The sequence below is a fragment of the Natator depressus genome, chromosome 18 (assembly GCF_965152275.1).
Source record: "Natator depressus isolate rNatDep1 chromosome 18, rNatDep2.hap1, whole genome shotgun sequence".
Classification (NCBI taxonomy): domain Eukaryota; kingdom Metazoa; phylum Chordata; order Testudines; family Cheloniidae; genus Natator; species Natator depressus.
The window spans coordinates 5,781,269-5,807,629 of record NC_134251.1 but is presented as its reverse complement, the minus strand read 5'-3'; the positions used below and the strand labels follow the sequence as shown (position 1 = coordinate 5,807,629).

Genomic DNA, 26,361 nt, shown 5'->3' with positions numbered 1-26,361 from the left:
CAGTGATGGGGACTCCACAACCTCCCTAGGTAACCTGTCCCAGTGCTGGAGTTCAGAAGGGTTCCGAATATCTAATCTAAATCTCCCTTCCTGCAGATTAAGCCCCCATCACTTCTTGTCCTACTCTTGGTAGAGGTGAAGAACAATTGATCCCCATCTTTCTAACAGCCTGTAACCTATTAGAAGACTGGTATCAGGTCCCCCCTCAGCCTTCTCACCTCTAGACCAAACACACCAAGTGTTTCAACCTTTCTTCATAGGTCAGGTTTGCTAAACCTCTGATCATTTCTGTTGCTCTCCTCTGGACTCTCCAATTTGTCCACAGCTTTCCTAAAACCATGATACAACAATGTTCTGTGGGCTCAGGCGGTTACTGGTCACTGCTACAATAGAGGGGACCTGGTGTGGAGGGATGGAGACAAGGCCAGTGCTGAGAGCAGAAGGCGCAGGGTGAGCAGGAGAGAGAGACAAGCTTGGCTCAGGCAGTCCACAGGGCCTCGCGAATGCAGCATGCAAACAGCAAACCACGCAGCGGCCTAGTTGGCAATCTCGGTGTATGTGCAGGAGCTGATCCCAGCTGGACAATAAGGTGGATAGAAAGCAGGCTAGATTGTTGGGCTCAACGGGTAGTGATCAATGGCTCCATGTCTAGTTGGCAGCCGGTATCAAGTGGAGTGCCCCAGGAGTCGGTTCTGGGGCCGGTTTTGTTCAATATCCTCATAAATGATTTGGAGGATGGTGTGGATTGCACCCTCAGCAAGTTTGCAGATGACACTAAACTGGGAGGAGAGGTAGATACGCTGGAGGGTAGGGATAGGATACAGAGGGACCTAGACAAATTGGAGGATTGGGCCAAAAGAAATCTGATGAGGTTCAACAAGGACAAGTGCAGAGTCCTGCACTTAGGACGGAAGAATCCAATGCACCGCTACAGACTAGGGACCGAATGGCTCGGCAGCAGTTCTGCAGAAAAGGACCTAGGGGTTACAGTGGACGAGAAGCTGGATATGAGTCAACAGTGTGCCCTTGTTGCTAAGAAGGCCAATGGCGTTTTGGGATGTATAAGTAGGGGCATTGCCAGCAGATCGAGGGACGTGATTGTTCCCCTCTATTCGACATTGGTGAGGCCTCATCTGGAGTACTGTGTCCAGTTTTGGGCCCCACACTACAAGAAGGATGTGGAAAAATTGGAAAGAGTCCAGCGGAGGGCAAGAAAAATGATTAGGGGACGGGAACACATGAGTTATGAGGAGAGGCTGAGGGAAGTGGGATTGTTTAGTCTGCGGAAGAGAAGAATGAGGGGGGATTTGATAGCTGCTTTCAACTACCTGAAAGGGGGTTCCAAAGAGGATGGCTCTAGACTGTTCTCAGTGGTAGCAGATGACAGAACAAGGAGTAATGATCTCTAGTTGCAGTGGGAGAGATTTTAGGTTGGATATTAGGAAAAACTTTTTCTCTAGGAGGGTGGTGAAACACTGGAATGCGTTACCTAGGGAGGTGGTGGAATCTCCTTCCTTAGAAGTTGTTAAGGTCATGCTTGACAAAGCCCTGGCTGGGATGATTTAATTGGGGAATCGGTCCTGCTTTGAGCAGGGGGTTGGACTAGATGACCTCCTGAGGTCCCTTCCAACCCTGATATTCTATGATTCTATGATCCACCGTGAGATAGGAATCCAGGAGCTTGGGATGGCAGAAGCAGTATGTTCACTGACTGGAGAGAAGGAGCCGGCTGCTCTCTGCCTCGGGTGCCCAGGAGAGGGACAGGTGATTGCTTAGCCACAAAGAGAGATGGCAGAGAGCGCCCCATGACAGAATCACACTAAACAGCCGCATCCTTCAGGCACTGTTATTTTTGGGCAATTTCACTGCCCAAGACGGGGAGGGAAGGGGGGAAGGACATGAATATGCAGCTGACTGGACCTGTATGGGGGAAGAAATAGCTCCCCCATTAGCAGGGATACGCTCAGGTCTTCAGAGCCAGGGAGTTTAATGAGCAGCACAAGACCCATATCTTCCAATGAGAGATGGTTGCTATTACCCTGCGGGCGAAGGCTGGGTCTGCCAACTCAGCACAGCTGCAAGGCAAATCTTCTGGGGTTTATCAGAGGAACAAGTGGGTCGTCTCTGGTAAGATGTTAGGCTGGGAGGGATCTGGACAAAATTTGTGACTTGAATTTAGTGCTGATGAAAGCAAGGGACTGGATTAAGCCAAGAACAGCGCAGGTTGGACGTCCCTCAGTCATAGAATCATAGAATATCAGGGTTGGAAGGGACCTCAGGAGGTCATCTAGTCCAACCCCTGCTCAAAGCAGGACCAATCCCCAATTTTTGCTCTAAATCCCTAACTGGCTCCCTCAAGGATTGAACTCACAACCCTGGGTTTAGCAGGCCAATGCTCAAACCACTGAGCTATCCCTCCCCCCAACCCGACCCAGTCCCCTACTGTTCCACTCACAGCTCTGCCGACGCCCCCGAGTACCAACCGCAGCGCAGGCAGCTATGCTGGGCCTTGATCCCCGGCAATGCTGCACGCTCCTGGGGGTAGTACGTCCTCCCCAGAGAGCGGGCAGCACAAAGCCGCGATGAAGCGCTCTCCCTTCAGCGTGAAGACACCTTTGTGGCGCTCGGTTCCAAAGGGTCTGGGCTGAGGTGACTGGAGGCTCCTCCCCCTACTGCAGAATTTGGGCTGATTTAGCTGAACGTGAGTGAAACCACCAGAAGGTCGGCTTTCTGGCGCTTCTGTTTTGTGGACACACACGCGGGCTTCTCCACAGAGCATCTGCCATTAAACCACAGGCTGGGCCAGCGTCAGGCCTTTGGCAGTGCAAAGAGAGGGGCCCAAGCTCTCTGGACCTCTGCAAAGCCGGCGGGTGAAGCTTAGGGGCCTGATTCTCCACAGATAGCTCTGGCACTAACCCGGCGTAACAAGGCCCAGCCACGAGGTTCAGATCTCAACTCCACCCCCCTGGAGAGCAGACTCAGCACTAGGGTAGCTAGGAGTTGTAACAGATTAGACAGAACAGCTGTTCAAACATACACAAGGGAGAAGGGGGAAATTCCTCCCTGAGCCTCCCAGCCAATCAGCTTACACACTGAAGCATCTCTAGTGTAATGACTCACACGCCATTGCCATATGCTCCTAGCAGCTCACAATATTTGTGCATCTCACAGTCCACAGCATGTGTCCTCACAATGCCTCGGTGTGGCAGGGCAGGACTATTATCCCCATTCTACAGATGGGGTACCTGGGGCCCATAGAGGCTAAGTGACTTGCCCCAGGTCACCCAAGAAGTCTGTGGCAGAGCAGGGGCTTGTCCCCAGGTCTCCCAAGTGAGTGATGTGACCACCAACCGGCCCTCCCGCTGGGTTCTCAATGTTGTTCTTTGGGCACCAAGACTAAAAACATCCAGGTGAGCCATGACACGAAACCGCCTCCTCCAACCTTCCATCAATACCTGCCGGCTCACAGGTAAGCTCATGTGCAGCTTCTGCAGATCGGGGCAAAGCGTCTCCACTGATGGGGCGTTAAGTTCATCGGACAGAAGATACGGCGGAGGAGACGGCAGGGGGCTCTCTGGGTCCGAGCCTGTGGAAACGTCAGGGAGGATAGGATGAGGAAAGGAGGAGAAACCTGAAACAAGCAAAGACAATGCTAGAGTCTGGCATGAAGTAGGGTGTATAAGGAACTCACATGCTGAGCGAGAGGGTCCTGAGGGTCTAACTCAGACTGAATCACACCAGGTTGAACAGGGCCAGACTGTCAGCCTGGGAGATTAAAATCCCTTACCTACCCCTGGGGCTGGCAGGCGTGTGTGTTCATAGTGTGTGTGTGTCCCAGCCCTGCCCCACTCATCTCCTGGCTGGCCTGCCCAATCTCCCCCTTCCTCCCACCTTGGCCTTAGACACACGGATGCCTCCACAGGGGCAGGCAGATGGCCTCCACTTCCATGCAGCAGAGGGGAAAGCCGTGTTTGGAAGCCCCCCTTGACCCAGGCCTTGGTGCTGGTCAAGTTTCCCAGGATTCTTGGATGGTCCTCAAGTGTCTCGCATTCAACAGTCCCCAGGCAGCAGTGACACCAAGGGTGCCCTGGGTGATGAAACCACTTCTAACCCAGAGCTGAAGGGCCCATTCTTATCTCTGTTGGGATGAAATTAACAAAGTTGATAATTACTAAGGGAGAGTCCTGCTCTTGTAAAAGCACCCCCCCCCCAGGAGCATTAGTGGTGTTGGATAATTGGCTTGAGAAAAGTAACGAAGTAAGTTCCCCTGCATAGAGCATGTGTTCATCACAGCTCCGCTCCTGCTGCACGTCAAAGCTAGGAGCCAGCATCTAGAAAACAAGGCCCCTCTGCTGGGATCAAGAGGAAACAAATGCTCATTAAAGCATAAAAGAAAACACTCCAGGAAAGGGTGCAAGCGTTTCTGCAGCCCCAGGCTGGCCATGGCTGGGTACCAGGTTTTCTGGTTACTTATGCCGGATTGGCGCCACCAGGTGTGGGTTTGATCTTGCTCATCGGTCAGGGTTTGGTTTTGTAAAGGCTGGGTGGGATCCCAGTCCCTTTGCCCCTCAACTGAGGTAAGTCAGTGCAGCTCCAGTGAAGGAATCAGAACTAGTCCCAGCCAGTGATGGCTCTGGCGCCCCGGACATTTTGCTGGGGCATCGAGGGGTTTTGGGGATTAGCTGATCTCTCCTCTGTGTCTGAAGCAGCATTAGCCCCAGCATCACTGAACCTGCACCATCAATACTGCAGCCTTGTAGTGCGTCCTCAGCACGTGCTCTTGGCAATGCACATGCCACCCTCGGAGAGGACATATGCCAGGCCACTGCTGAGGGCTAATGGAGGTGATCCTACAGCTCCAGCAGTGGCGGCCTGTGCTCCAGCTAACTGAGCTCTCCTTTAGATCAAGCAGGAGAGGCCTGCGTGTCCTGGTTCTGGTCCCACTGCCCCACATGGCCTCTTTGTGGACAGGTCTTGAAAAACGTACTTCCCAAAGCCAGAGGGAATTTTGGACAGGTGCTTGCAGGCTGCTGGCAGGGGACCGAGCTGCTAGGAGCGTGGCAGGAGTGAGAGGTGGCAGGAGCAGGATGGGAGGAACGTGAGCAGCCCGCGTACCTAGCTGGGAGGTGGAGCAGCTGGGCTGACTTCGTGGGGTAGTGACTGGTGGGCATGTTTCTCAGACTGTGTGCGGCAGGTGTGTCATGTGTGCCCATGGGTTGTTTAACAAGAGTGCCCAGCTGTGCCCAGTTGGGAGGGGCCTCGCATTACCAGGGCGCTCGGAACAGGAACTTCAGCGATACGTTTGCCCTGGGGAGACATGGGTGAACGAACCCCACTGGTTTCTGTGCTGGTGCCCACTGCATTTTTACCTGGAGATACTGAGGGGGAAGGGGTGTGCTGTGCTGAGCTGGGCTTTGATTGTGCATTCCCACTCCTGTGCTGCATGGGGCCATGGCTTGTTTGGGGGAAACGAAGGCCTTCCCCCAAAGAATCCACTATTTTATTCAAAGGAAAATGTCTCTCGAGCTTGGGAGCACAGGTAGGTTGAGGGGGGGCAAAGTCTAATTGTTAGCTTCCTTCTCAGCAAAGGCCCTAATAAATCTCCTCTCCTGCTGTTTGTTTGACTTGCAACCAACACACAACCTGCCCACAAAGCAAACTGCCTTTACCATGCAGCAGGCAGCCCGGCTGGTGGCTGCAAACAGTGCTGATAACCGATCAGTGACAGAAAGCAGATGGCAGCCAGGACGATGGGAGCGACTGGGAAGGCTCATTGTCAGTCACCAGCTGGGGGCTGGGTGTGAGGGAGATGGGCTGGGGACCTTGAACTCATGCATTTCAATGTTCAAGGAAATTAAACCCCCTTTCCCTCTGGCAGCCCTGATCCTGGTCCCAGGGGAGTTCTGTGGCTGTTCAGAGTCTGTCTGCATAGCAGCTAGGAGCGGGCTTCCCACCCGGCTACACAGACAAGTGCCAGCACACTAAAAACAGCAGCGTGGCTGCCACAGCAGAGGCAGAGGCTTGGGCGAGCCGCCCGAGGACGTACCCAGCCGAGTGGGACCAAACTTGGGAAGCCACTGCTAGCATGTCCCGTGAGTGCTGAGGGCCGGATGCAAAGCCCCCTGAAGTCAATGGGAAGACTCGGGGCTCAGCCCCTCCACCTTGTTCTCTGCCCCAGCGATCTGCACTGACACACCGAAGGGGAACGGTCTTGCCTCCGTTTTCTGTTCCCTCTTCCAAGCAGGTGTCTTGCCCCGTCCTGTTCGGCTCGCTAGCCCCCCAGCCCAAATGGCGATTTACCCCCTAGGACTCCTAGGAGCTAATTCACTTCCACTGCTGGGGCTGCCAGCTGGCCAGCCTCCCTGCTCCTGTCCTGCACTCCCGACACAACCTGCTTGCAAGCTCGAAGCAAGGAACAGCAGCAGGGGGATGACGGGTCACATTGGGAGCACAGGCCAGGGGAATAGACTCGGGCTCAGGCAGGAACTTGCCCCACACAAGACCACCACCTGTCCTGCCTCCCAGCGGCGGCTCACTCCCCGCACCCCCCCCCCTCCCCGGCACAGAGCCTCCCAGGCCCTCAGGCAGGAAACCATCCTGCTGGGAATGAGGCCATTTCCCAAGACTCTGAACTCAACCTTCCTGAATGCAGGGTTGTTTGGAACCCAGCTCTGGATCCCAGCTGTGCAGCGGGAGCCCGTTTCTAGTCAATGACGACCCACTCTCCCTCTGAAGCCTTCACAGGCCTGTGCAGCTTGCTATATGAACACAGTGCACTGCACTGCAGTCTATCCACTGCATTCATCTTACCTCCATTGGACAAGCCCACCACTCCAGACGAGTGCCCAGCACTGCCCAGCGTCCTGCTGCTCTGCTTGCCAGCCTGGCGGCTGCTGTTGGACAATTTCTTTGGTGGTGACACTTGGGGCTGGTGGGTCCCATCAGATTTTGTAGCCTCCTTTGGATGGTCTGAGCTCGGCTGATGCACCTCTGGCTTTACACCTCCCTGGATGACCGTGTCCCTCCTGGGAGGGGCCAGGGTAATGTATACGGAGGAAGCAATCCTCTTCTCCACCTTCCCAGACAGCATCTTCAATCGGGGACTCTGCAAGGAACAGAGGCAATGAAAACAAAGCCAGGAATGGCTCTCTCTACTTCTCCAGATGCTCTCTGGTCTCTCTCTTCCAGGGGAGCATTCCACACGGCCCGGCCTAACTCCCACACCACGTGAACCCAGAGCCGCCCCCAGACAAGCCCCTCCCATGCTGAGCTTCTCCTGTTCCCAGCAACCTAAGGCATGTGTGCAGGGGTAGCTGCTGGAGGCAATGCCCAGCTGCTCCTGAGGTGATGATTTCCTCTTTGGTGGGTGCACACACAGCGCTATTACGCTGCGCACACCCTGGCGTTCAAAGTCTTCTTTCCTGGAAAGGAAAATCAGAAAAAACAAACAACCAACCCGTGCAGAACGAGATCCAATAAACTAGCCTGTGACTCCAAAGGGAGTCTAGCAAAATGTTTGAATAGCAAAGTGCTGCCAGGGTCCCGGCGTAGGGTCTCTCAACAAACCAGGTGCAAAGACCACATTCCTCACTGTCCCCGTCTCCCTTCTCTATAGACAGTTGTTATTACTGAGAAAGAAGCTTGGTCATGAAAGCAGGGTAAGGGCCGGTTTCTGTTCTGCACCCATTTTCAAGCAGGTCCCCGTGCCTCAGTTTCCCCACCTGTAAAATGGAGATGACGACACCGATCTACTTCACAGGGCAGCACGAGACTTAATTCGTGTAAATCCCTTTGAGATACTCAGAGGGAAAGTGTTAGAGAGATGGACAGGCTATTATTATAATTGATGTTCCCTTCTACAGCCCTGAAACTCAAAGGCCTCTGAATGCCTAATACGCAGGCACCAAGGCCCCATGACCTCATAAACAAGGGGAGTGGATGTCTCAGGGCATTTGTACTAGGCCCCACTGTGGGGTTTGTTTGTTTTTTGGTACTGCAAAGTCACTAGTTCAAATCCAGCTGAGCTCAGTATTGACCAGAAATTAGTAACGTAAGATATGCACGTTGGACCCAAATGATACAGTGGGCTTACTGTTGAGAGTAAAAATTAAATATTGAGCAGCACCCTCATTCACTGTGCACTGTCCATCCTGCTCTCATTTACTCCAGTGGGCTTGGATCAGGCCCTAAATGAGTCAAGTGTCCTATGGAAATAAGTATCTATTACTAGAGGCTGTAGCATGATGCATTTGCACAAGGAGCAGAGTTAAGGTTATGTGGGCAGCCTTCACACTGGCATTTCTTGACTTCTAAGTGCTTCACTCTGCAATCTTAATGGTCTTTTAATGTAGATTTACGTAAGGAATAGTAACGACACTTAGTAGTTACATTGTGCTTTTCCTCTTTAGATCTTTAGAGAGCGGACACGTTACAAAGGAGGACAAGTATCATTACCCCTGCTTCCCAGGTGGGGAAACTGAGGCACAGAGCTGGGAAGTGACTTGCCCAAGTTAACCCAGCAGGTCAGTGTCAGAGCAAGGAACAGAACCCAGGTCTCCTGAACCATGCTGCCATCCCAAAAGGGACACAAGTTCTTAACCTTGCTCAGAAGGATGGTACTGAGGGCCCTGGCTCCCATTGACAAGGGGAGCATTCTAAAGCAGGGGGGCCTTGACATGAACAGCCCATCCTTGGGATTATGCTGCCCTGAGAGCCAGCAGCTTCAGTCCTGCTGATATCAGCGTCCCTGGTGAGAGGTGGGGCAGCAGATGGCTCTTCAATTAGACTAATCCGTATTGTTGTAAATTACCGTGAGACCCAGCATCCCCCTCACTGGGCAGGGGCTGCGGAAGAAACTTACACAGTGAGCTTTTCAGCACAATATTTGGGGATAAAGCCACCGCCATCGTCGGAAGCCATTGAGCTAAATCCCCCTTGCATGCTGTGCTGGAAATCGATCCCCATGCGTTAACGAGAGGATAAGCCATCGCATCTAATCAGAGGCAACTGAAACCAGCAAGGCTGCGTGATGGAGGGGAAGGCAGAGCCATGGCAACATGGGGAGGCCTGCTCTTATGAAAACCGATTTCTCAGCCAGGTTTATTCAGTGCACTGATACAGTAAGTGCACAGAAAGGGTGGGGGAATTTTTCTTTAGATCTCCAAAGGAAATTCAGCCCTTGGAAGATCAAATAGCGAGCAGGCAATGTGATGAAAGGCTCCTTTGTTGACTGGGCTGATAGCTTGGCTACAGCGTAGGAGCTCTTTCACCCACACAAGCCTCCTCTTCCAGTGATCTTCAGGAGCACATGGGTGGCCCCAAGTGCTGGAACAGGTAAGCTGGAGACTTTGCATCTCTAGAGCACCTTTCACCTGAGCAGCAAAATGTGATTCACAAGAGAGAGGCAGCAGAGGCCAAGGGCTAAAAGGCAAGATGTCAAGAGAGCTGGACTCTCTTCCCAGCTCTGGACTCTCTGTGTGACCTTGGGCAAGTCCCTTCCCCCTGCCCCACCCATCTATGCCTCAGTTTCCACATTTGTAAAATGGGGGAATGATACTTACCATCTCATGGAGAGAGACCTGTGAGGCTCAATTCACTAGTGTTTTTTTGGATACTGCTTTGAGATCCCCAGTGAAGAGCACTAGGGAAATGCAGAGTCTCGTAAGACCACCTTGTACCTCTCATATGGCATTATTAACATGGAGACGCAAGACAGAGAATCAGTGACTTGCCAGTAGTCAAGGTGAATGCCTAGGTACCTGCTTCTTCTGGTTTTCCCTCTGCTTTGCATGGCTGGAGTGGCCGAAGACAGCAAAAGTCGGGGCCAGAACCTGGCCTACATATTTCAAAAATACAGCTAGCCACCTTAGCCAACTCAGACGGACGTTCTGCTAACCACACGGAGCAGGATTTGAAATACATTTTTAGTTTCTTACCAAGTTTACTTTCCTCTGACAAGTTGGCAAAATCCCTCTCCTGAAGCAGCTGCCTTCCCAGCAGGCACTAGGAGCAGTGAGGTCAGTAGGGGCTGTGATCAGCCCAGAACAGAGCCTGTCAGGGAAAAGGCACAGCCAGTTATAATCAGTGCTGGGCAGATGTGAACAGAAATCCCAGCCCTGATGCTTATGAACCATGTAAGCTGCCTCAGAAGAGATGGACCTAATGTTAACGGGACCGGTGTACTCTAGAATCCTATTTCAAAATGGATGACATCCCACAAGGAGAATTAAAGGGACATTCAGTTCTGTATAAAGAGAGTTATAATAGTTTCAGGATTTAGTTATTTTATGTTATTAATTTCAATAATAAGGGGAGTGGGTGGGACTTGTAGATGACTTACGGAAATAGTTTTTAATTGGAATTTTTGCCTTTATTATGGAAAAAGAAAAAGAAAGCCCAAAACAGTTTTGTTCTGGAGGGTCTGTTGGACATCTCAAAGGCTGGACTTTAATTTGAGGAGTAGAGGGATCACATTTTTAACCACAGCTTCCTTTCTCCAAAGTGCTAATTGTGCATATACACGAAACAAATGTTAGCGAAAACAGAGTGTGTTTTAAAGAGTCCTTTGAAAAGTCCTCTCTTCTCGAGAGCTTTCTTCACTCTTACAATGTCCTCATTTCACTCCAACTCCAGTAGGGTGACCAGACAGCAAGGGGGAACAATCGGTAATAGGTGCCTATATATATATATAAAAAAAAGCCCCAAATATCGGGTCTGTCCATATAAAATCAGGACATCAGGTCCCCCTATACTCCAGCCACCATGAAGACGTCTAGGCTAAACATGGATAGACTTTCTAACGTTAAACACAAATGGGGGTGCTGGGGCCTTAAATAAAACCCAGTCGGGGTTTCTTCATCCCCTGTAAAGAAGCAGAGCATAGGCACAAGCCCTCTGCAAGTCAAATTCGAATGTAAACCTTCCTCATTAGAACTGACTCAGAACAACTGGAGCTGAGAAGAAGAAAGGGCAGCCCAGGAGAGATGGACAGTCTAATCTCACTTGTAACAGGATGCTCCTCAGCAGCAGCGAGGACCCTCTGAGCCAAGGCCATAGCAGGCTCGTTAATCTGGAGGAGGCCCAGCCTTCACCCGAGGCGGACGGGATGCTCCAGTGAGCGCGCACGGCTCACGCACGGCTTCAAGCAGAGCCAAGCACAGAAGAGCAGCCCACCAGCATCCCAGATGGAAAGTAAACTGGGAATTGCTGGTTCCATGGCGTGGGGCTCAGGGCGGGACGTGGGGGGTTGATTCTAGTCTGAGCCATCTCAGGCATCGTCAAGTTGTTTTAAAGCTTTGCCTGTTTATCTGGATCATGTCCCTTTAAGGCAGAATCCCCCTCCCCCTCTTCACCATGCCTGGGGAACCTCTGAGCAGCAGGTGACTATACAGACCATACGTGCTGCGGAGCCATGCATGTGCAAGCCATGTGTCACACCGGGCCACGGCAGGAGGCCCCTAGCTCTGCACTTGGCTCCTTTAATGGGCTTTAAACAAGCCCTTTGTCCACCAGTGTTTTATATTTTAATATCACCTCTCATGTTTCCTCTCCTTTATCTTCACTCAAAAGAAAAAAAAACCCAAGACAACATAATCCCCCTGTTCCTTTCCTGCACGTATTGAAGAACTGTTGGGACAGGGCCCGGTTTGGCAGATCTGTTTCAGGAAGCAGGATGAGCTGGAATCAGGATGGGCGGATTGGGACCATAGACCCTACCAGCACTCTCTGGAGGAACTAGGGCACCGATCCTGCAAATACTTACGCCCCAGAGTAACTGAACACCTGTGAACAGGCGCATTTATCTGTGGCTGCGGGATCAAGGTGTAATTAAACAGAGAATGATGTGTACTTTCTTGGCATCTCACACTGGAGAATCTCAGATCCTTTCACAAACTAATTAATTAGGCCTCCCTCCCGCCCAACTCGCTGAAGTCAGAATGTATTTTTTACCTTTTACAGATGGGGAAACAGGCCTAGAGAAGGGATGCGACTTGGGCAAGATCACACTGCTGTCAGCAGCAAGGCTGGGAGTGAAACTCAGGAAGTCTCACTGCCAGGCCCCTGCTCTAACCGCTAGACCACACACACCCTCCCTGGGTAAAAAGGCACAGGGCAGCTGTGGAGCTGTCCACCTGAACTCCCAGCCCTTGCCGGGAGAGCTGTGAGGAGCAGACTGCGGGGGTTGAGGTGGCCATGCAACCAGGCCCACAGAAGAGGGAACTGCCCCATTGCGCTGCCTTAACAGGAAAGATCCAGTGCCCTTGGCACGGCCCTTAGAATCCCCTGCCCGTCTCTAGCAGCTTCCGTCCATGCATCTCACAGCACCCTGACGCACAAATTAAACCACCGTGCCCCTGGGAGACGGGCAAACAGCACCACCCGTATTTTACAGAGGGGGACACCAACAGAGAGAAGAAGCCACTTGCCCGCAATCCCACAGGGGGACTGGTGGACAAGCCTCCTTAAAACATTTCCAGTAAGTCCGGGGCTGTTCCCAGGGTAGGAAGTCATTTTCCAGGTAGAGAGAACAGGGCAGAAACCTCCACGCTCCACACTTACAATCCCCCTGTGGCTGTGGTGGGAAAGATGAAAGGCTTGGGGTCTGTACAGCCTTCCAGCCCAGAGGCCCAGGGTTAGGGATTAGTGGAACTGCAGGCTGTTAGCTCTCTTACCTAGCCGCCTGGGGGGGCCTGGATAAAACCTGCAGCTTGGCTCTGGCTCCTTCTCTGGATGGGGAGTGAGCCAAGCCTGCGCACGTACGCTGGCATCCATCCTGGCCACCTCTCCATGGATTCTCTGGTTCACACGTGTGGAGCCAAGCTCCCATGGCCTGGCTCACATTCTGGATCAGAAAGCCGAGCCAGCTCCTCGGCTCACAGCTGGCTTGGCTCCAAGGTACCTTCAGGTCTCTATTTCCCTACCCCCTCTCCCGCCACGCCCTGGTGGGGCGTATCCAGGACCTCAGCTCCCCCCTCTTCCCTGCAGGGTCCTCTACGGCCAGCCGAAGATGGGTGTCTTTGGAGTATTGGCAGGAAGACCCTGTGTATTGTGGGCACCTTTCCCAAAAGCTAATTGTAAGGGGAGCAGCTAGAGGGGAAAAACCTATTGGAGCTGTGGGACTCCAGCCTCCTCCCACCCCTGCTCGCCCCAGCCCATCAGCAAGGCCAGAGATTGAGCACTTCCCTGAAGGATCCAAGAGGAGTTTCCCACATCTCCCTCACTCCCCGGTGCCTGGAGAATGACCCTCCGCTCCCAACGTGTCTCGCCCCTCAGAGCCACTCTGATGGGCAAAAGGAGAGCTCTGCGTATTGGTACCATGCCCATCGCCATGCGGCTGAGTGACTGTCCATATCCACTAAACCCTCAGGTTCTCTGCCAGCCACGGGCCGATCAGCACCAGCTATGGTATCTCTGGACAGACACTGGTCTACCATGAACTGGGCCAAAACCAGTCACTCATTTCACATAGGGGCCACCACGCAACCATCAGATGGTGAAGACTTTCAGTCACTACCTACCCGAGCTAGACTTGAACCAGTGACCTAGAGGTGCACTGATCCAAGGAGCAAATCCCCTGAACACTGGACCCTAAGTTTGCTGGCCTGGGAACAGTTAAACTGTGTTACAGAAGCTCCATTTCACAGCTACATGCGGTAAAATTCATCAGCACTTTGTTCTGATGCCAGGATCCTTTAGCCACAGGGGGACAGATGGCAGGGAGGGAGGGTGGTTCGGACTCACGGGATTATCTTTGATCAGACAGCTAGTCATCTCTGCTAGTCTGTAGCAAGTCCCACAGTGGGATCAAGAATTAATAAAAAGACAGGGAAAGGTCTGTCTGGCCTTTACCAAGCAGCATCATAAAGAGGACAGGTTGATGTATTCCCCCCTCAGCCCAAAGCTTGTTACAGTTACTGAATTAGATGGCCGTTTTATAGGATAAGTGAGGGGCCAAAGAGACAGTGTCCAGACCCATGCTAGCAATGGACTCCAGTTCAGGGCCTGAGGCCCAAGGCTAGGGGTCAGGTTCATGCTCAATGGCACAGACCTTCTCAGCAGCTGATGCAACTCAGCCTAAAATGGCTGAATGGCTGAAATCCTTCCCAGATGCATTGTAGTCACAGAACTGGAAAACGGGTCTTTTTGGCTCCAACCTGGACACCAGATAAGAGTGGGCTTGGAGCCAAGGATTTGACTCCAAATGCACACATGGAAATTCCACAGGGATGTGGATGCAAGGTTCCAGGTTTGGTTCATCACTAGTTTTAGAGGCCTGAATTTTCAAGGGTCCCTCCAATTTCGGTGGCCCAACTTCAGACACTTCTGACCCAATTTCCAGAGCATCTGAGGACCAACAGCCGAGTCACTGGGAGCTGCAGCTGGTGAACACCTCTGAAAGTCAGACCTAGGTGTCTCATGCTGGGCACCTCAGATCTAAGGCCCCTTTACACTGCTTGACTGCAGTAAAGGGGCCTTAAACTGGAAGTAAGTTATGCTCCTATTTAAAGGGTGCTTGTAAAGAGGGTGCTGTGGAATGATTACCAGCCTCCCCAAATTTAGTAAATAATCCAGAGATGACAAAGGCTTTTTCAGATTTGTTTGAAGATAACCACAACGCGCACACGCACACATACATCATGTGTGTTTTTATACACAACATAATCCAGGGATTTTTTTAAAGCCAAATTCCCTCCTTCTTGGCTCAATGTATGCCCCTGCTTAAAAGCAAGGAAGCAAACGTGCCCACTGCACTCCTGCCCCTTTGCAGCCAACACATCAGCTCTATTCCCTGCAGTCGGAACGGGTGGGAAGGGAATTTAGGCCAGTTTGTTTTTATTCACATGCCACAGGAATTTCTCTCAGGGGAAATGATTAAATTGAGTTTCTTAAGAAGGAAACACACACATTTCCTTAAACACTGGGGAAGAGAGTCTCTGCTTGGCAGATGTCGACAGCTGTGCAGACGGCTCAACCTCTGCGCCGCTTGGATGCTGCCAGGTACTTTGATCCTAGCACAGCAAGCCAAGCTTTTCTTGAGGGTCAGTTGGATCTCCGTCATATGGGCGAACGCTACACTCAGAGTACATCTACACTGCACCGTAAGCCTGGGCACTGACGCAGGTTTGACCGTTTTGCTGTCCTCCTTCTCCCATCTGACTGGCCTGTGCACAGGACTGGGAGACAGGAACTCTGAGTTCTAATCCCAGCTGTGCCACAGCAGTTTTGGGTCAACCACTTTGCCAACATTTTCTAGGGTAGCCACCGATTCCTGGTGTCCAATAGGAGACACCTTGGGGCTGATTTTTCAGAGGCACGCCCATTAGCTCTAGCTGGAGTGCTGGGTGCTCACCAGCCCTAAGGAGCCTCAAGTCAGGCATCCCAGAAGTGAAGCACCAAGAGTCATTGGACTTGTTTGAAAGTTGGGGCCTTCACCTTTGTGTGGGCCCCACCCTGGCTGCCCACAGCACCCGCTGAAAGCAACGAGAATTGATGGCTCGCAGCGCTAGGGCTTGCTGGAAAATAAACAACCACCCATCTTACATAACGTGCTGAGGTTTCCAAAATTGTTTTTGTTTTGCTTGGGAATGAAAATGAGATCTTCCAAGTTCTGGGTCACAAAAACAAGAGTGAGACACCCCAGAAGAGCCAACAGCCCCATATTTAGGGCCCTCATCTGGGATATAGCAAACCCAGGTGCAAGCCGCTACTCTGCCTTCCCCCAGGGTCTCACTGAGCGCATCTAGGGTGACAGATAGCAAGTGTAAAAAAATCAGGACAGGGGGTGTGTGTGGGGGGGTAATAGGTGCCTATATAGAAAAAGCCTCCAAAATCAGGATTGTCCCTATAAAATCGGGACATCTGACATGCACGGTGCGCTGCTTAATATGCCCATCACCCCCCACAGGAGGGATTCCCTGCATTTACTAAGAGGAGGGCTGAGACACAGAGGGTATGTCTAAACAGCAACTAGACACTCGCAGCTGGCCTGTGCTAGCCGACTCGGGCTCGTGGGCTGTTCCATTGCTGTGTAAACATCCGGGCTCAGGCTGGAGCAGGGTCCTAGGGTCTTTTTTGGCTGGCCTGGCCCCCAGGAATCACCTTCCCCTCAGCGGCAGGAGAGCGAGCCAGCCCCACGAGATGGGGAACTAGCATGGGACACAGGGCACGCACAACTCCCGCTCCATAGCGCCATCTGGCTGTGTGGACAGAGCTCCAAACCAATCTCTAGCTCAGGGGTGGGCAAACTTTTTGGCCAGAGGGCCACATCGGGGTTGCGAAACAGTATGGAGGGCCGGGTAGGGAAGGCTGTGCCTCCCCAAACAGCCTGGCCCCTGCCCCCTATCCGCCCCCCTCCCACTTCCCACCCCCTGACTGCCCCCCTCAGAACCCCTGACCCATCCAATCCCCCCAGCTCCTTGTCCCCTGACCGCCCCCTCCCGGGACCCCCCACCCCTAACTGCCCCCCTGGGGCCCCACCCCCATCCAACCCCCCCTGCTCCTTGTCCCCTATCCACACCCCCACCCCCGACAGGCCCCCCGAGACCCCCGACCCATCCAACTCCCCCACACTCCTTGTCCCCTGACCGCCCCCTCCCGTGACCCCCATCCCTAACTGCCCCCCCAGGACCCCACCCCCTGTCCAACCCCCCCCGCTCCCTGTCCCCCCCCCCGTCCCCCCACCCCCTATCCAACCCACTCCCCCCACGAACCTCTGCCCCATCCAACCACCTCCTGTCCCCTGACTGCCCCCCAGGACCTCCTGCCCCTTATCCAACCCCCGCCCCCTCCCCTTACCTTGCTGCTCAGGGCAGCAGGACAGGCCTGTTGGAAAGCCGGGAGGTGGGTGGGCGCAAACCGCGCTGCCCATGCGGCGGCATACCTGCGGGGGAGGGGGGACACTCGGGGGCTAGTCTCCCTGGCCGGGAGCTCAGGGGCCAGGAAGGACATATCAGGGATATGGCCCATGGGCCGTAGTTTGCCCACCTCTGCTCCAGCTATTGGAGACCAGGATGAGACTAAGTGAGGAGCAGATTATCTCACGTCGGCTGCTGGCCACTGTTGGAAGCAGCACCCGGGGCTAGATGGACCTTGGTTCTGATCCAGCCTGACAACAGCCATGTTCCTGTAACCGCACCCAGGCTTCCAGCTCAGTAAAAGAGGCACAAGCCCCCATCTCCCCTCTTCCTGGCCACTGGGTTTCATTTTGGCTGTTACCAGACCTGACCAACCTCGGGCTCCACTGCTGGGGGTCTCAGGCCAGCTGCTTCGGACAGACAAGCAATCAACCCTTGGAAATTCTTTCTATCTTTTGTAAATTTTCAATTTGGGGGGAAGAATTTCGGGTTAGTTCATGTTACCCATTAAATATGTGGTTTTATTTCTTTTTAGTACATTTACGTTAAAAAAAATACCTCAAACAATGGAATAGAAACCCCTACGCCCTGCCCTGCTCTGCTCTCCTCTCTCTGTCCCACATCCAGCTCCACTCCCTGCCCCCAGGGTTCCCCAGGAGGGAGTTGTCATTGCAGCCTGGAGGGGGCAGGAGTGCATGGACCAGGCACCCCTGTCCCCGTGGAGGTGGCACAGGCTCCCCCTGCCCCCATCCAGCTCATTACCAGGCCAGGCTGCAGGGGGCTCAGGCCACAAGCTTCTCCTTTCCGAGCCCCTAAAAGCCACTATGCTCTGTCACAGGATGAGCCTATGCTAAGCCCGGAAACCACGGCAGGGGCATCAGATGCAGGAAGCAGCTGGTGGTGCCACTGGTCCTTCTGATGGTCTAGCAGGTTCCTGATTGACATAACCCTTTTGGTGCGTCCACACCTAGTGTGCTTTGCAACCATGGCTGGTTGCAAACCAGTGCATTCTGGGAGTCCTGAAGCTCCTATCCCATAGGGCCTAGCACTAGGGTGGCCACTCACTGATTCCCAGACTACAGGACATTCGGGCGCCTGCCTACCCCAACCACCATGTGCAGCACCTTTATGTCATAACAACTGTTCTGTTCACCAATCAGTTCTAGCACCGAGGACACAGGACGGAGCGCTGGATTTTAAAGCTCTTTTTAACCTTGTTTGGCTCCTCCCTTACTGACTGCCCAAGTTACGCTGGAAAGCACTTCATCTGGAACCATGTTTATACAGTGCCCAGCCCAGCCCCCAGGGGCCAAAACTACATCTGGCATTTATTCTCAAAGGAAACCGAGAGTCCGTGTGCTACAGAGGAATGGAACAAAACACTCGGGCCTCCCCAGACTTTTCTGCTTTGCCTTTCAGGAATAAACAGGGCACAAGTGATGATTTTGCCTGACTGTGGTCAGCTGCTCCAATAATACTGGACTAGCCCCTGCAGCTAGAGCAGAAAGAGCCTGTGTACTCATCCCCACTGGTACCAGGGATAAATACTTGTGCTCAGCCTCAGGGGGGAGTCAGTCAATACAAGTCGACATCCTCGTGGGAGGTCCTGTGTGCTCGTGATCCCCAGCGTTAAAAACCTACCATTGCCCCTCTCCACCCACAGTCTGTCTACCCATGTTCTCATACTGGCAGCCATCACCACAGCATCAGGGTGCCTAAGCATCTGTGTGTGACTGGAAACAGACCTGCCCCCCGAATTCTTATTCTGAATCCCTCCCCTCCAACCACCATGCCACGTTCCCTGCTGCTGAAATACCAGCACCTCACGGAGGATATACCATGTGCACAGGAGAGGTACCAGTGAGGGGCACATTTTATCACACAAACCCCCAATAACTTGGGAAGGATGACCCAACAGCTTGGGTGCTAGCCTGGGACTTGAGAGACTAGTGTTCAATTCCTTGCTCTGTTACAGACTGCCTGTGTGACCAAGCCAGTGGGAGTTAAGCATCTAAATCTCTTAGTGGATCTGTACCTTAGTTTCCCCTCTCTACAATGAAGATAACAGTCATAGAATCATAGAATATCAGGGTTGAAAGGGACCTCAGGAGATCATCTAGTCCAACCCCCTGCTCCAATCAGGACCAATCCCCAATTTTTGCCCCAGATCCCTAAATGGCCCCCTTAAGGATTGAACTCACAATCCTGGGTTTAGCAGGCCAATGGTCAAACCACTGAGCTATCCCTCCCCCTGTGTGCCTGGTCTTCCAGTGATGTGTGAGGATAAACCCCCTAAACAGGGGGAGGTGCTCAGATACCAAGGCAATGGGCACCAGATATGTATCTTATCTAGAGATTAGTTACACAGTGGTTGTGTGTTCAAGGCTCCTGTGACTAAGCACCTGATTAAGGTGGGGGAAAGAAGGGTGTGGTTCTTACCTAGGGGAGAGTCAGTGGAAAGCAAACTAAGGTTATTGAAGACTATCTCATGGCCAGCCTCCACCCAGCTACTTCTTAAACCTAGCTTCGGTGGCCATCAGATTTCTCCCTAACAAGCCAAGTTGCCCCTTGGCTACTGAACGGCTAGGCTGGCTGGACAGAGTATGAAGGGCACCGCAGCAAAACTCAGGGATGAATATGAACCACATGCTGGCTACATTCCTCATTGCAGAGCTCACGGCTTCTTCAGGCTTCACAGTCCCCTCCTCCCGGGGGAATCGGATAGCAGCCAGGCCGGGGGTCATAAGGTTATCAGCTCCCTTAAAGGGTGGAGGGAGAGAGCCTGCAGAGCCCAGCCTAATGGCTCACTGCAGCTGCTGCAGTGATTGGATGGGTTATCGGTCTCCAACCCAACAGGGACTCCCAATTAACAACAGAGGGGTGTCTTCCCTTAGGAGGCTTCACTGGCAAGAGAGCTGGCTCTGCTGGGGTCCCCCTAGCCTTGGAAGGAAGCCAGTCTTCTGTCCACTAGCCAGTGCCTATTGTGCCCCAGGAGCAGTTATTACAGCACAGCTGGTGCTTTTCACCCCCTTCAGCCTGCCCAGTTATCAGTTCTTAGCATTTACAGCCAAGCTCAGACACACAGGCCCCCCAAGAGCCCACCGTCGGCACACGCTTCACAACATTTGCAGCAGCATGTCTGGAGGTTAGAGCAGGGGACTGGGAGTCATTACCCCCTGGTTCTATTCCTGCCTCTGACGCTAACTCACCATGTACCCTTGGGAAAGGGATTAGACAACTCTTCCTGTTGGTTTCCCCAGCTGCCAAATGGGGCTAGATCAGGGGTTCTCAAACTGGGGGTTGGGACCCCTCCAGGGGTCATGAGGTTATTATGGGGGGGGGCATGAGCTGTCAGCCTCCACCCCAAACCCCGCTTTGCCTCCAGCATTTATAATGGTGTTAAATATATTAAAAAGTGTTTTTAATTTATAAGGGGGGGGTCGCACTCAGAGACTTGCTATGTGAAAGGGGTCACCAGTACAAACGTTTGAGAATCACTGGGCCAGGACCTTTCTTCCAGGGCGCTGAGAGCTGTGGCTCATTTGCAAAGCACATTGGCCTTTGGGTGAGAGGCTGGCAAAGGGTTTCTGTACAGGGCTCTTGGTGAGGAAACTGCCGAACAAGGCTGAGATCTCCTCCACAGCCCAAGCTCCTTCCGCAACCCCTCCAATGCAGGCTGGAATGGGACATCTGAGCCCCCCTGAGACGCAGCATCTAGCTAATCTAACAGCACATTTAAAACAGCTGTCCCATATCCCAACACTGCCTAGCACTGTTGGGGATTACAGATGGCTCCTATCTCTGCCTCACCAATGTGTGTGCTGGGGGGAAATGGATTGGATCACCTTTGAGCTGCACCCAAGCAGTGACCCCATAATATCACCTACAGTGCCTCCTGTGGGGAGAGGTAGGGAGCCCCCTGCACTCCCCCATCGCTCCCTCCAGCACCTCCCGCTAGGAGAGAACAGCCACCTAGAGACAGGGCCCCCCTTTGCCACCCAGCCATCCCCCACCCCAAGTCCTGGGGCGCTTAGACAGGAGCCTGTCCCGTCCCCTCCCCTCCCACACAGTCACTCCAGCAATATCCCCTGGGGCAATGAGCAGATCTGAAAAACAAAGGGTTAAACCAGAGGTCGGCCACCTTTCAGAACTGGTGTGCCAGTCTTCATTTATTCACTCTAATTTAAGGTTTTGCGTGCCAATGATACATTTTAACGTTTTAGAAGGTCTCTTTCTATAAGTCTATACATAGAACTAAACTATTGTTGTATGTAAAGTAAATAAGGTTTTTAAAATGTTTAAGAAGCTTCATTTAAAATTAAATTAGAATGCAGAGCCCGCCGGAGCAGTGGCCAGGACCCAGGCAGCGTGAGTGCCACTGAAAATCAGCTCGGCCCGCGGGCCATAGGTTGCCTACCCCTGAGTTAGACAAACGGCTCCTACAATAAACACAGCTCTGGGGGGGGACGGGGGGGCTACACAGCCCCCTGGCGGGTACCCCCCAACTCCGCCTGGCCCGGCCCCTTTCCTAGAGTCTAGACGGGAGGGCGCGTTCCCCCGGGCCGCCCCGCTCCGACCAGCCCCACCCCGTGGCCTCTCCATCTGCCCGCTGCGCTCCTCGCCCGCCGGCTGGGTCCCAGCTCGGGGTGCCAGGCTGCCCTGCGGCTCCGGCTCCGGCTCGGGGCGCGCCCCTGCAAGCGCCGGGAGGCAGCCGAGGGGCAGCAAAGCCCCGCCCCAGCCAGCCCGGCTCCCCTTGTTCCCCCTCACCTGGGCCTGCGGCGGCTGCCCGGGGTCCCTCCTGGCTGCGCGGCTGCGTGCGCCAGCCCCGGCCCCTGCGCGGCGCACGGCTGCCCGCGGCCCCTGGCGCTCCTGCCCGGCCGCGCCTCCCGCAGGGGGTCGGGGAGCCGTGGCAGAGCCGCCCCACTGACATCATCGCCCCTTCCTCCCCCCCGCAGCCTGCCCCTCGCACGCCGCCCCGCAGCCGCCGCGTTACCATAAAAGGTGAACGGCTGCGTGGGGAATTGCGCAGCCCCGCAGGAAACTAGCCGGCCCTTCCTTCACCTGCCCACCCGCGGTGCGGCCCCCCCCCGGCCCCTGCACCGACCCCCCCCCCAGCGTGCTCCTTCCCTCCCACCGCTCCTCGGGCTGCCTCGCCACCGGAGTCCTTTGTTTCGCTCTTTGGATCCGTTTCATTTTAAATCCCTGAGGTTTGGGGGCTTCGTGGCTGGGCTGGACAGGGAGTGGAAAAGAAAAGGGTCCATGCAAGCTCCAAGGGTTATTCACTGGGGCAGACCTGGGGGTAAGGGGGAGAAGATCGAAGGGCAGATCTACATGAGAAAGTTGCACAAAGGTGTGATTTTAAACCGCTTCAGTTCAGTTGGTGCCAGAGGCTCCCTGGACAGGTATTTCAGTTTTAAGGAGGCTGATGTCGGTTTGTCTTTTAAGTCAATTCCTAATTGATCTGATAGTTCTACACTCTGAAATTATAAAAAGAACAGAAGTACTTACAGATAGCAGGATACAGACTAACATGGCTGCTACTCTGAAACTCTGAAATTATGTCGGGCTAAGTGACAGACATACAGTCCCTGCAGTTATTCCATCCTTTGTGCACGTCCACACTACACTCCTTGTGCCTGCGGTGCACGTCCTCACTAGGAGCGTTGGTGTTGATGCGGAGAGCAGTGCACTTGGGTAGCTATCCCACTGGGTAACTCATCACCACTGTAGCACAGGGTGTTTTGAGAAGGTTTTACAATGCCTCATGGGGCCGAAACAAGTCACGCAGGGGTGACTGGGAGCATGGGTTCAACTTCCCATAATGCAGTGTTCTCCATCCCATAATTTCATCTGCCTCCCATAATGTTTCACACCTCTGTTCAAAATCACCCATACAAACCCTTCTTGCTGTCTGCCATCTGTGACAGAAGCATGGATCCCGCACAACTCTGCACTATTGTGATGAACATTGTGAGTCCAGGGTGCCTGATCCTGCAGTATTTGCAGAGCTGCAAGAGGAGCTGCAGGAACATGATGATTTCTTGGAGGCTAGATTGCTGTGGGACATAGAAAGAAACAATTCGAGTTTGTTGGCGGGGTTCACAGAGCAGCCTCAGATGGTGGAGTGCTGGTTCCGGGCCTGAGAAACAAGCACTGGCTGGGGGGATCACATTGTCGTCCAGGATAACGAGCCGTGGTTGCAGAACTTGAGGATGTGCAAGGTCGCATTCCTGGATCTGCGTGCAGAGCTCGCCCCAGCCCTCCAGCACAGGAATGCCAAAATGAGAGCTGCACTGACAGTAGAAAAACAAGGGGCAATCGCACTGTGGAAACTCGCAATGCCAGATTAGCGACTGACCGGTAGCAATTAATTTGGAGTCGGGAAATCCACCGCCGGGGCTGTTGTGATGCAAGTGTGCAGGGCCATGGATCACCTCCTGCTGCACAGGGTTGCGACTCTGGGCACTGTGCAGGGCATGGATGGTTTTGCAGCAATGAGGTTCCCAAACTGCAGTGGGGTGATAGCTGGCATGCAGATCCCTGTTTTAGCACCAGACCACCTTGCCACAGAGTGCATCAACAGAAAGGGCTACTTTTCCATGGTAATGCAAGCGCTGGTGGATCACGAGGGAGGCTTTACTAACATCAATGGGGGCTGGTCAGGGAAGGTGAGAGATGCACCTGCTTTAAGAACACAAGACTGTTCAGAGAGCTGCAAGCAGGGACTTTCTTTCCTGTCTGGAGGATTACCACTGGCAAGGTTGAAATGCCAATAGTGATCCTAGGAGACCCAGCCTACCCCTTGCTCCCACAGCTCATACGAGCCACCTCAACAGCACCAAGGGGAGATTCAAGGACAGCCTGAGCGGGTACAGAATGACAGTTGAAAGAAAAGGAGTACTTGTGGCACCTTAGAGACTAACCAATTTATTTGAGCATGAGCTTTCGTGAGCTACAGCTCACTTCATCGGATGAAGTTGAATGTGCCTTTGGTTGTCTGAAGAGTTGCTAGTGCTGTCTACTCATGAGGTTGACATCCGCAAAAAAAAAGTCCAAAGCTTGCTGGATCCTGCATAATAGCTGTGAAGCAAAGGGGGAAAAGTTTCCACGGGGGGGGGGGGGGGGAAGAAGGGGAAGGTGGAGATGAAGTGGCTGTCTGCTGATTTTGACCAGCCAGACACAAGAAGAGCTCAGTGCAGAGCTATAGGGTGCAGGGAGTCAGAGTAGTGTGTGTTGCTGCCAAGTGCTCTGCCTGGCCATGCTCTTTTGCAGCCCTGTGTGAACCCTTGGGTGAGTGCTGCGTGTGCAGTAAGAGAACATTGCCAGTACCCCTATTGATGCTGTCTGTGAATGAGGTCAGAGCCAGCCAGCAGAGTCTGTGAATTAATAAAGATGAATTATGTTTCCAAAACCACATTTTTATTGCATAACAATGTGGATAGAAAAACATTTATAACTTAATGAATTAAGGGAAAAAGAACAGTCATTTCCATTTCAGATGCACATACACCAACCATGGCTTTCACAGGTCAGTCTATGTGCGGCTGTGACTGTCTGTACTCTCCCCCAGGGTGGAGTGGTAGGAGTAGTGCAGCAGCCCTGGACGCCCCATGGAATGTGGGGGTGTGGGGGGGATATAGGGAGGTCCTGATATGCAGTTCTGTGATGGGCTGCAGCATGGGCGGTGGGTATTGTAGGCAGGGAGAGGCTGTGCCTCGTCAAACAGCCTAGCGTGGCCCTGCTCATGCTCTGCCCCCAGGCCAGGTCTCCTCCTGCAGTTCCCAGTGCTCTGCCCTGGCTGACCCCAGGCTGGCTGGCCTGCCTCCCGCAGGGACTCAGGGCGGCTGGTGCTGGGGCCACGCTGCCCGGCACACCGGGGCTGGAGATGGCCCAACCGCCAAGCGCCCCAGGGCTGGCTGCCATGGCTACACAGCACAGAGCACCGGAGCTGGGGCCAGGGCCTGTGGTGGGGGTGCTCTGGGCTCCTGCAGGGGAGGGGGCAGAAGGGGAGAAGTCGGGGGCTAGCCTCCCCCAACAGTGAGGTCACTGTCCACCCTTGGGCTGCAGAGGGAGGCGAGCACAGGATTGTTGAACCTGCAGGTCCACCAGAGTCAGCAGCATGTCTGTCTGCTGCCTGAGAAGCGCAAGTATCCCTCTCCTTTCTCCTCTCCGCTCTGCCCTGTCCATGTTGTCTGCAAGGGTGAATCTCCAAGCCCTTTGCTCGTTATTTGAAGCAGTGGAGACTTGCAGGATCTCTTGGGACATATCATCTTTAGTCCTCTTCCTTCTTCTTCTTAGCTGGCTCAGCCATTCTGCTGGGGTGGCCTTGACGGGGTCTCCATCCGCATTTCCAGCTGCTGAAGATACAATACACAGAGGTACCGTTGTCGGTGGATTCATGACAGAAGTTGAAACTTAGGTTACTGAATCACTCCCTTTGAGCCACAGAAGGTGTAAGCACTACACTCTCACTTCTCCTTGGGATTGACACAGCACTAGCCCTGGTGAGTACAGCCCTGGGGCAGGCGGTGAATCGAGGAAATGAGGGGGGATAGCTCATAGGCATGAGTATATGTGTACAGGGCAATTGAAAATACTGGCACCGTTTTCAACAGGTGCTGGTGATTTTAACTAATGTCCTCAGGAGTGAGTTAATGGAAGCTGAATGGGATCAGCTCCTGCAGGCATCAGAGGGCCGCCCGGGTTCATGGGTGACTAGTTTCTGTGCTGCAGTGGTTCCCACTGAAGTAATCACTGAGTGGTGAGGGAAGGTTCCTACCATGGCAGGAAAAATAAGGCAAAAACCTGCAACTGAGGATAGCAGACTACGGGCAGGAAAGTGTCATCAGGGTATCGACAGAGGCTTCACAGGACATCCTAGTGCATATAAACACAGTGTTTGGCGAGGGCCTAACTCAAAGGGGTGAGAAGCAGAGCGCAACTCTGCCTCTCTTGGTTGTATGACAGACCCAGACCCAGACTAGTGGGGTACAGTGAGTGACCAGAGTAGGGGCTGCCCTAGAGCAATCAGGAACCTGCTAGAACCAATTAAGACAGGCAAGCTAATCAAGACACCTGGAGCCAATTAAGAACTTTCTAGAATCAATTATGGCAGGCAGGCTAATCAGGACACCTGGTTTAAAAGGACCTCCCATCAGTTAGTAGGGGAGTGTACAAGGAGTGAGAAGGTGTGCTGCTGGAGGACTGAGGAGTACAAGTGTGATCAGGCTTCAGGAGGAAAATCCTGCAGTGAGGATAAAGAAGGTGCTGGGGGAAGGCCATGGGGAAATAGCCCAGGGAGTTGTAGCTGTCACACAGCTGATACAGGAGACATTGTAGACAGCTGCTATCCACAGGGCCCTGGGCTGGAACCTGGTGTAGAGGGTGGGTCTGGGTTCCCCCCAACTCCTGATTCAACACAGGAGGAGTTGACCTGGTCTGTGAGAAACACCAGAAGGGAAGGACTAAATTGGAAAGGGATCTGTCCTGTCCTGGAGCACTAGGTGGG

General features: G+C 53.4%; 1 protein-coding gene across 2 annotated transcripts in view; it reads right to left on the bottom strand.

Annotated features, from left to right (window-relative positions):
* The window catches only part of FBLIM1 (filamin binding LIM protein 1), a 40,695-nt gene extending 18,785 nt beyond the window's left edge, over positions 1 to 21,910 (bottom strand). The window contains exons 1-4 of one of the 2 annotated variants that reach the window (XM_074975299.1): positions 21,847 to 21,910; positions 9,936 to 10,050; positions 6,811 to 7,105; positions 3,456 to 3,631 (exon numbers count right to left, since the gene is read on the bottom strand). In XM_074975299.1, coding sequence (XP_074831400.1) covers positions 3,456 to 3,631; positions 6,811 to 7,090 — 456 coding nt within the window. In that variant the 5' untranslated portion in view covers positions 7,091 to 7,105; positions 9,936 to 10,050; positions 21,847 to 21,910. Of the gene's footprint in view, positions 1 to 3,455; positions 3,632 to 6,810; positions 7,106 to 9,935; positions 10,051 to 21,620; positions 21,697 to 21,846 lie in introns of those variants that run through there. The other variant, XM_074975301.1, reaches the window with a different exon arrangement.
* Between the last annotated feature and the right edge of the window lie 4,451 nt (positions 21,911 to 26,361).